We start from the raw sequence: 11,130 nt of genomic DNA, 5'->3' as shown, positions 1-11,130 counted from the left end.
ATAATCCCGTGTTCTTACTTTCATGCACCACACGGGCCCATAAACCCGTGTTCTTACTTTCATACACCACACGGGCCCATAAACCCGTGTTCTTACCTTTCCTGCACCACACGGGCCCATAAACCCGTGTTCTTACATTTCTCGCACCACACGGGCCCATAAACCCGTGTTCTTACCTTTCTCGCACCACACGGGCCCATAAACCCGTGTTCTTACCATTCTCGCACCACACGGGCCCATAAACCCGTGTTCTTACTTTCATGCATCACACGGGCCCATAAACCCAGGTTCTTACTGTTCCTGCACCACACGGGCCCATAAACCCGTGTTCTTACTTTCATGCACCACACGGGCCCAGAAATCCGTGTTCTTACCTTTTTCGCACCACACGGGCCTATAAACCCGTGTTCTTACCTTTCTCGCACCACACTGGCCCATAAACCCATGTTCTTACTTTCATGCACCACACGGGCCCATAAACCCGTGTTCTTACCTTTCTCGCACCGCACGGGCCCATAAACCCGTGTTCTTACCTTTCTCGCACCGCACGAGCCCATAAACCCGTCTGCTTACCTTTCTCGCACCGCACGGGCCCATAAACCCGTGTTCTTACTTTGATGCACCGCACGGGCCCATAAACCCGTGTTCTTACTTTGATGCACCGCACGGGCCCATAAACCCGTGTTCTTACTTTCATGCACCCCACGGGCCCATAAACCCGTGTTCTTATTTTTCTCGCACCACACGGGCCCATAAACCCGTGTGCTTACCTTTCATGCACCACACGGGCCCATAAACCCGTGTCTTTACTTTTCTCGCATCGCACGGGCCCATAAACCCCGTGTCTTTACTTTTCATGCACCACACGGGCCCATAAACCCGTGTTCTTACCTTTCTCGCACCACACGGGCCCATAAACCCGTGTTCTTACCTTTCTCGCACCACACGGTCCCATAAACCCGTGTTCTTACCTTTCATGCACCACACGGGCCCATAAAACCGTGTTCTTACCTTTCTCGCACCATACGCGCCCATAAACCCGTGTTCTTACTTTCATGCACCAAACGGGCCCATGAACCCGTGTTCTTACCTTTCTCGCACAGCACGGGCCCATAAACCCGTGTTCTTACCTTTCTCGAACCGCACGGGCCCATAAACCCGTGTTCTTAACTTTCTCGCACCTCACGGGCCCATAAACCCGTGTTCTTACCTTTCTCGCACCGCATGGGCCCATAAACCCATGTTCGTATCTTTCTCGCACCGCACGGGCCTATAAACCCGTGTTCTTAACTTTCTTGCACCGCACGGGCCCATAAACCCGTGTTCTTACCTTTCTCGCACCTCACGGGCCCATAAACCCGTGTTCTTACCTTTCTCGCACCGCACGGGCCCATAAACCCGTGTTCTTACTTTCTCGCACCGCACGGGCCCATAAACCCGTGTTCTTACCTTTCTCGCACCGCACGAGCCCATAAACCCGTGTTCTTACCTTTCTCGCACCGCACGGGCCCATAAACCCGTGTTCTTACCTTTCTCGCACCACACGGGCCCATAAACCCGTGTGCTTACCTTTCATGCACCACACGGGCCCATAAACCCGTGTCTTTACTTTTCATGCACCGCACGGGCCCATAAATCCGTGCCTTTACTTTCCATAAACCCGCAATTTATTGCTTTAAGTCTGATTCCCCTTCTTCCTATTCACTGATTCCGATGTTTGTTCTATACATTTAGGTACGTATGCTTAATTTCTTCCCACGCATCCACAGCTTAGGAACCAGCGGCCACTAGGAGAGAGGTCGAAGCGATCGCCGGCACCAAAAAGGGTTGCTTCTCATTATCTTTGGCTGCACCCTCTATCCGAGCATGCAACCAAAGAGGGGCAAGCTGTCAGCACCCCATTTTGGCTCACCAATTCAAATGACATTATCAGTAATGATCCATGCCGCAACTTGAGCAGAATACAGAAAAAACGACTTAACAGAGCAGAAAATCACTATTCATCCTCAAGTCGGCGAAATCGGGCAAATGACACTTGGACACGACAGAAGGACTCCAAGGGTCACTAAAGGACAACTACGTGACTAGAGAGCTCAACAACGTCCAAAACCGGCATTTCCAGCATACTACGTGGACATCCCCATTTTCCGATAGTTTGCTCGACTATCGGAAGATAGCCAATATTGGACTCCAAAAATCCACTCCAATGCCAAACAGATGAAAAGTGTCCCCAAAGGCATTTTGCAAATCATCTGCTCTATACAGAACAACTTTCTGTATACAGACAACTTTTCAGTGGAAGTCCAAAAATGCCGGTTTCCTAGAGAAAAGTTAATTCCAAATATCAGACGCAGCCATGCCCCATCAGCACACGGAGCATGAGCAATGCTTCAGATTGTCTCTTGGAAGTCACACAGACACTTCAAATGACTTCCGAACGGCAAAACACGCATACCCCTCTTCAGAAGAGCATAGCCGAAGAATGGTTTGATGGAATTACGGCAAACGAAGTTCATACCGCATTGCCTGGAAAACTCTAGCAGACATTCACAATTGGGCAAAACAGACAGCAAAACCCTTTTCAGTTTCCCGAGTAACCTCCAAGGAGCGGAAATGGCCATTTTCAGTGGAAATCCATATCCGGAGGTCCTCTTTGGGGAAACTTGACGCCAAATGCTTACATTACACAATGCTAGCCTTCTCAAGGCTCAATGTGGAATCGTCGGAATAAATCACACGACTCATCTAGACCTCCCGAGCAGTGCTTTAGAGGTCTCAGATACACTTTTCAAGTCTTTGGAGGTTTGATCTCGACAAACAGAGATTACAGTAATCTCCGGAGTGCCCAAGCAACTCAGAAATCATCTTGAGAAATCCAGTTTCGGCCTCCTAGGACGTCTCCGGCCCCACGTTAGCATTACCGGCTTAAGGGATAATTGTTCACGTTGTCTGACAATATATGTCAAAATGACCAACGTGAGATGCAGACACAAGATATGCTGTCAGAAGCGGACAACTTCGCTCTGGTCATCTGCAATGAGCAAAACCGGCTTCCGAGCTTCATTTGCTTCCGAGGCATTTCTCCATGAAAAATGCCAATCTTAGGCTCATTAAACCCGTTTTCTCGTGCATATCGACAATTCAACGTTCAATTCGAACCACGAACTTCGAATACGCGACCAATCGAGACCCGAGCTTTCTCTCAGATTCTTCTCTTAGGCCGTGGGACCCACGGATCAGGCCTAGCCGCGCCATCCTTGCCCTAGGTGTCCTCTCCTTTGTCTTCTTCATCTCCATGAAGATAAGAAGACAACTTGCACACTTATCCCCTAAAATATCTAAGTGTTTCATTCTTGCACTCCAACTCCCCATCAATGCTCATTAATGTTTTATCTCTTCTCCATCAATGCCACTTGCAAGAATATCTTCTTCCTTCATTAAACAAATTCGGATCTCCTAATCCATGCCCCTTAATTGCACTTTTCTTCACTTAATTGCACTTAAGCATAGCCTATATATACTTTCTAAGTCATTAACTTAAGATAGACCTTCAAGCACTCTCTCTCTAGCATTTCTCACTCAAACAAATGCTCTCAACCTCCCAAGAACTTCAGCAAAATCGCAGCAAGCAAGAACCACCCAAAAACCAAGCAAAACACTTAAGACTTAAGTCGGAATCCATCCCGACTTAAATCCAAACTTCACCAAACTTCATATCCTACATGTTTTCGACCCTCTCTATCCATTTCCGAGCTTAGATTTCAAGTTTGAAACCTCTAAGTTAGAGAATCAGCTCAGTACAGAATCGAGCACAGTTTTGGCCCGGCTGGGGTCAAAACTTCCAGCCCTGTTTTCTCACCTTTTCGAGTCGGTCTGAACTTTCAAAACCCATCAAACACCTCCGGGGGTTCGTTAGGAGTCGGGAGCCACCGACCTTGCTCAAATATTCCATCGGAATCCACCGTTATGAATTCCGACCCGAAAACTGCTCAGTTGGGCCGGCGTTTCTGACTGTCTGTTCGGTTTTCTTGCAGATCGGGTCGATCCAGGACTCTTTTCGGAAAACGATCACCACAGCCACCTCCGGAGGTGAGTTAGCAGTCGGGAGCCGTTGGCCTTGCTCAAATATTCCATCGGGAGCCTCCGTGGCGACGTCCGACCCGACTTGTGCCAGTCGGGTCCGAAATTTCAGACGTGCTCTGTTTTGGGTGATTTTTGCAGGACTGTACGGGTCGACCCGACAACTCTGGGAACAAACGACCACCGCGGTCACCTAGAGGGGTCCCTTGGCTACCCAAGCCCGCCGACCTTGCCTCAAAATTCCATCGGGAACCTCCGTGGCGACGTCCGACCCGACTTGTGCCAGTCGGGTCTGTCCAGTATTCCATCCGGGTCTGTTGGGCGCCATTCGGGTCTGTTCAACGGAAAACAGCCCAAACCCGACCCATCGACGGTCCAACCCGACTCTTGAAGGTACCATCCCGCATCTCGGGACTAGGTATGACCATTCCCGACTTAGAGGAGCTAGGAATTTTATATTATTGTTGTGTTTATGGAGTTTTAAGGGGTTTTAAGCATGATTTTAATTCCGAACTTTAATTTTATGCAATTTCCTTATTACATCATGCATATTTATCCTTGATTTATATGCTAGCATGTCGGGAAACACTTGGATCGTGGTTGAGAAGAACATCCCGACCCAGGAAAGGCAAAGAGCTCACGGGTTTCCCTCCAAGGGAGGTGACCGAATGCTCTCTGGCTCCTTTCGAGCAAGGAACGATCTTCTTGACCTGATCCAAGTTCGATTCCCGAGTTTCATCGTATTTTCTCATGTGCATGAAGTCGGTATTGTTTTATAGATTCCTTAAATAACTTGTTTGTGCATGTTTCCATGTTCGAATGCGTTATTCAAATCATGGCAATACTGACTTTCGTTTAATCGTGTCATTTATAATGTTTGTCGTTTAAGTATGCGAGAAATGATTCGAAATGAGACAGGGAAATCTCGTGGAACCCCATTCGGGCCATGGGACCTCTCGGTTATCTCCAAGGAGAAGTAACCGAGAGCCTCTTAGACTCGTACGGGTTGCATGAGGCTTCCTCTTCTCGTTTTGAGTCCATTCTCGGCTTTCGTGTAATTTACAATTTACATTATCGTCGCAATATCGCATGAAAATGTCTTTTCAAAACAATGCATGCATGGATTCGGGTATCGATGACTCATTCAGGTCCATTCAGTTACCAGGGTAGTTTCGGTCATTGGACCAAATTATCCTTGATCCTTATGGAATCGTCTTGGTCGTCGAGTCGCGAATTGTTTTCACAATTAATGCATTCGGCACAACCTTTAAGCATTAATTCCACAAACGGGTTAATCGGAACTCTGACATGATTAAACCCACTTCACACTGATAAAGTTTACACGAATTGGCCATTAACTGATAACTCGCGTCGATGAGTTGTCAAATGACGTTGGTGCCCTTTTCAAACTTATCAATTTCAAAACCCGAAATGCGCGGTCTGATGTAGCATGGACGTCTGAAAAGGGCTTCTATGTCTCAACTTGAGTTTTTACCTGATTCCAGGTAACTCAGGTGAGGGTACAGAAGATCTTTCTAGATCACTTCCGGGCAGATCGACCGGTTCTTTGGCTTTTTCGGGGTTCTTGCACAACCCTGGAAAATCCAAGGAATTGGTCGACACCGGCTACAGGCCGAGGTGGCCCGCACTGCGATGTTTCCCCTTTTCTGAAAACAATCTTCAAATAAAGGGCAAAATCGTCTTTTCACAATTCAGCGACACCCTTAGGGTTAGCATGACAGAAATACTACAGTACGGGATAAGAATGGGCTACCTGTTCAGGTGCAGGTTCATCTGCATAGCCTTTTCTTATCTAACTGATGAGTTTCTGTCATCCTAACATAGACTCGGGTAACTAGAACGGTTATCTCTGTCAGAAAACATGCAAAATGCTGATTAACCTTTCACTCGACCTAACCAAACACTAGATAATGGTTAGGAGGAATTCTAAATTCCAAATTTAGAGTCAAAACACGAGTTTGGCTAATTCAGTGGAAATTCAGTGTCACAACACCAAATTACTGTAAAAGCAATCCACACACACGAGATTTGACTCTCTTTGTCAAGTTCTCAAAACAAAGCCGAATGCTAAAACGTTGGCACGTGCTTATTTGTCTAGGGTAGGATTTGCATGCCAAAATACCCCGGATTAACAACTTGTTAAAACACGCACACTCGACAATAACAAACACCTTGTCTGTTATTAACATATTGCGTGTTATCTTTCCGCACCTATTTGCCATGCGGGTCGAGCCTGATCCCTAGGCCGAATAATATTAGGGTTCAACGCCCTAATCATCGAGCACAGGGTCCAACACCCTAATCATCACTCACAGGGTCCAACGCCCTATTTAGTGAGAGCGTCCATTGAATTTCAGTTCTTCGGTCTTTTCCCTAAACTCACGGTGAGTTAGAGTGGAATAATAACCGAACGCGAAACGACTGGAATTTGACCCTTTTGTAATTTGTATTTATTGTTTTCGAGAGTATTGTAAGGATTTTATTTTGTACATTTATTCTGTAAGAATTCCAGTCGGTGAGCGAACAGTCCGAGAGTCGAATTAATCGAATCGGTCTAATGCTTGCCCAGATACAAGTAAATCCAAGAACTCGCGGTTCTGGTTCACGCAGGGATTCAACCTCCATGGTTCGATGATCTGTAACGTAAGATTGTGAACCAATTCCCCGACACACGGGTTTACTTCTCTCTCGGCTTCTCCACCGACATCGTTTAATTCATCGAAGTTACGGTGTCAAAACGTGTGAGTCGAGTGCACCCTAATTCATGCGGTAAATAAAACAAAAATGCAAGCCTAGCAAACCAGAGTACCGAAAGGGCGTGCGGGATATAGGCCCGCACGTAACATGAACCCCCGAACACGGATTTTCCGGTTCCGTACAGACCAATGCCTTAACGACAAACTAGGTGTTCCATACCCCTAGACCCCGGGTAACTTATCCGCCCTCGACCTTCGGGTCGTAAAATGATAAGTGGCGACTCATTCTCTCACGCGTGTCTGTCACGCGTCCCCACGGGAAGGTGGACACTCCCAAGCCGCGCGATCCAAAAGCGCGCAATGCGGGCCCCGACGAGAGTCCACATTCGGGTCCGTACATACTCATTAAGTGGTTTTTGACCCAATAATTAAGTAAATGAGGTCATTATCTTTCGTCTATCTCTTTCTCTCATTCATTTTTCCTTATAACTAACTTTTAAGTACTTATTTATTTAAGATGTAATCAAAGACAACCTTAGATTTTTATGAATAAATGATTAGTAATTTAGATCCAAGAAGGGAAAATCGACTAAAATGTGCATCATATATCATATAGAGGCCTAGGTCAGCCATTTGTGTGGGCTATTTAGGAATTGTCATGCATCTTCATGTACAACTGGTTTAACAAAGTTGAATGCAGATAAAAGAACTCAGAACACAATAACGGACTCATCATCATTTAGATTAGTTGATTAGCTCACTAATGCATCCATTATGTTTCGAGAAGTCACATATTTGCTAGAATGAGCACTCTAGCATTCTAAACATTATAAATTTATAGTTGCATTTTAAGCTTAATAGGATTGGTTTTGGGGGCATTTTACTACTGTTTGATGTTGATTTATGCCTTACAGTCAGTCCCTAGATAGGCTCGCCCTTTTACCCTAGGCTAGCTCGTGCATAAATTCTTAGGCCAATTTCCTCGATTGATGGTTGTGCATGTTTAGGCATAGCTTACTGCCTTTTTAGAAAATGCAGTCGATGTAGCTTTGTTATCTCCTTTTTTTCCCCCTATTTTGCTGATCTGAAGTGTGTCACAGGCTCCGGTCCTTCCCCCTTAGTTGCACTTTTTTTTTTCCTCTGATTGATCAATTAGATGTTGTTCAGCGCGATTAGGGTGATTTGAGAACCTTGGCTTGCCCATGAAGGTTTTCACTAAGCTCAAAAACTCATTAACAAAGGTAATTAAACTTATACACATTAACTGATAGCAGAATTAGGGCAATTCGGTTGGCGTGCAAGCCTCCTATCGCAATGGAACCCTCGATCCTGGTTTTTGCCTAAGGACCAACTTCTACAAAACCTTGGCGGTATTCCATAAAAATAAAAAAGAAGACCTTGGCGGTATTATCATGGTTCTTTCTTTTTGTCAATAGCAGGTGTCTAGCCAGCCTTAGTACGTACCTAGGACCTAGAAAAGGTCAGTGATGACTTCCGCGTCTGAGCAATTATTCCCTTGATGATCGAACCCAACATTCGATGATGGGGACGAATTCATTAGTGATGATCAAACCCAACATTAGTGATGTCCTTTCTATTGTAGACCAATTCGTTATTGTACTGCGGAACCACTTTTTATGAGCACAATAAGACCTAGCTTTATTAATTGCAACCCATGCAACTGCATCAACAGATTAATCGTTGGTTCATTTAAAAAAAAAAATGCTTTCCCCAACTTACTGCATCAAAAACTACATCACAAGTTTCTCGTAAAAACAAGCATAGTAATTCAATCTACTATAGTGAACACTCCAAATTGGAATTAATCTTGAAAAAGAAAACCGTGTTATAATAAGTTTTTATGGAAAACTACGTCAGTCAATTTCATGGTGCATCCATATTTCTCATTCGACAAGTATCTAGAGTGCTACTAATCAAACTCGGACAAAATGTGTAGGCGGTGTAATGATATACGCAATCGTCTAAAACAAGTACAAGTTTCGGATTCAATTTTCACCGATGAAACTTCACATGATGCTTTCTTTCCCTTTATCTGTCTTACTATGTCCATGAACCTCCCCTTCAATAATCAAAAAACAAAAAACTAATTAAACCCGTCTTGAACTAGTTGCTCAATCTCTTGAATGAACAAAGTCAAATTGAGGTAAGAAGAACCTCCTTCCTCTATTGCTCTCTTCGCCTTCTCGCCCAACTCTATTGCCCTCCTCCTCCTTTCTTCCCCTTCATGCCCTCCATCCATCAGTTCGTCAATGGCCTTCTCAACGTCTCCTTTCCTCACCATATCTCCGCCCTCCCCGAACCTGAAATACACAGGAACGTCTGCACCGACCCTCACACTTGTCTTCAGGACCTCCACAATAAGCTTCTCATTGCAAAACTGGTCCCCAAATAGTGGCCACGTCAGCATCGGGATCCCAGCGCAGATACCCTCAATGGTCGAATTCCACCCACAGTGTGTAAGGAACCCTCCGACCGACCCGTGCGACAATATCAACACTTGCGGTGCCCACCCTCGGATCAGCATCCCCTGCCCTTTGGTCTTCTCTTCGAACCTTTCTTGAGCGATCCACTCCTCGAGCTCATTCAACTGGTCATTTTCCCTGGTGACCCATATAAAGGGTCGATTTGACGCTTCCAACCCTATTGCAAGCTCTTGTAATTGCAAGGGGGCCAGTGTGCAAAGGCTCCCGAGGCAAGCATATAAGACCGAGCCTGGTTCTTTTGAGTCGAGCCACTTGAGGCATTCTTCTTGACTAATAGATGCTTTGTTCCCCCTCTCGGCCATGTCCAAATGGTCCTTGTTGTATAGAGAGACTGGGCCGATGCACCACACTTTACCACCCCGGACTTTCTTGTATTCATTCACATACGCTGGCTCGAGCTCTTCAAAGCTATTCACAATCACTCCATACGAGGCTAAGTCAGCCCCCCCAAAACGTTGGAATATTTTATCTACCTCTGGGCTTTGGGCCACCGGGAGCTGTGCCTTGGTGAACTCAAGTCGATCGGGCAGGCCAGGAAAGACAAAGTACTCCAATGCCGAGGTGAAGGTCTCGAGCACGTTCAAGTGCTGGAGGCAATGCAGGCACATGAGGCAGAAGCACCCCACCCCGTGGAACACAATTCTGGGGACCTTGAACCTTTTAGCGACTTCACTTGTGTGGTGGACGCACATGTCGGAGATTATACAGCTTGGCCTTGGGCTTAGCTCTTCGAACAATTCCTCGACACGTTTTTGGAAGAAATCTGTGGAACTGAACATGTTCACCGACAAGTCTACTGATGAAGGAAGCAAGTCGAAGTTCTCGCACCGTTCAGGTAACCCAGCCTCTGCCCATGGGAACTCAAGCTCGATCACCCGGATTTGAAGGCCTGATATTATGGATCGGTTTAAGACGGTACGAAACCGGCCCGCGTTGACTGGGGTGGTGATTAGGGTTATTATCACCCCTCGTTTAGCTAATAATCTAGCGATGTCGATCATAGGGATCATGTGGCCTTGAGCCATGAGAGGGAAGAGTAACATGTGAACTTGGGGGTTTGGTGGTGCCATGGGAGTTTTCCGGATTTGATTTTGACGAAAGAGCGTGGCTTTTTTGTTTATGTTATATAGGAATTGGAAATGACTGAAGAAGACTGAGTAAGCAAATGGCGACGCGAGAACATGCAGGTTGTGAGTACCCTTTGAGAGATGATGAGGTTTAATATCCAATCTACAAAATTGAATTAATTTTTGAGGATCCAAACAATCAGGCCGACGAGAAAAGTTATATAGATGTTGCCAAAAAGAATTTAATGTGGTCATTTTTTTTCTTTGCGGGAGACTATACATGTCCACATATTGGCTGAGACGAATTTTGTTAGGGATGGACTTGATTGTGAGCATGGGGTGTGAATTTTGAATTATATTTAATTTACCGCTCATAGGGTTTCGTGGAATGATGAGGTTTAATCATCCAATCTATATGAAACTGAGTTATTTTTTGTGGATCCTATGAACGCTTCAGGCCGAAGAGAAAGCTTATGTGGATGTCGTCAAAAAGAATTTCTTACGGAATTTTTTTTTTCGGTGAAAGCACAAATGCCCACAATCTATTGATTAAAAAGCTAATTCATTATCTGAAAAAAAAAAGAAAAAAAAATGTTGGCTTGACTTGAATCACAAAATATATTCAATTACTTTTCACAATATATATAGGTTTCTCATCAATGAGTACATGTGTCATTCCTCCGCTGCTTATTAATCCTCCGCCCATACATTGATCAAACTAATCATTTAGCAGTACTTTGCACTTTTTATTAACTAAAATTA

General features: G+C 45.3%; 1 protein-coding gene across 1 annotated transcript; it reads right to left on the bottom strand.

The window, feature by feature from the left end:
- Positions 1-8,701: 8,701 nt before the first annotated feature.
- Positions 8,702-10,463, bottom strand: LOC116203163 (UDP-glycosyltransferase 73C6-like). Its single transcript, XM_031534826.1, has one exon. It carries the CDS (start codon positions 10,369-10,371, stop codon positions 8,902-8,904), a length of 1,470 nt encoding a protein of 489 aa, XP_031390686.1. The 5' UTR covers positions 10,372-10,463; the 3' UTR covers positions 8,702-8,901.
- Between the last annotated feature and the right edge of the window lie 667 nt (positions 10,464-11,130).

The sequence above is a fragment of the Punica granatum genome, chromosome 4 (assembly GCF_007655135.1).
Source record: "Punica granatum isolate Tunisia-2019 chromosome 4, ASM765513v2, whole genome shotgun sequence".
In the NCBI taxonomy this organism is placed as follows: Eukaryota; Viridiplantae; Streptophyta; class Magnoliopsida; order Myrtales; family Lythraceae; genus Punica; species Punica granatum.
The sequence above is the reverse complement of the archived record's forward strand: the minus strand, read 5'-3'. Positions and strand labels throughout refer to the sequence as shown.

Coding starts and splice junctions, on each gene's coding strand:
- LOC116203163 (XM_031534826.1), bottom strand. CDS start 10,371: ATGGCACCACCAAACCCCCAAGTTCACATGTTACTCTTCCCTCTCATG.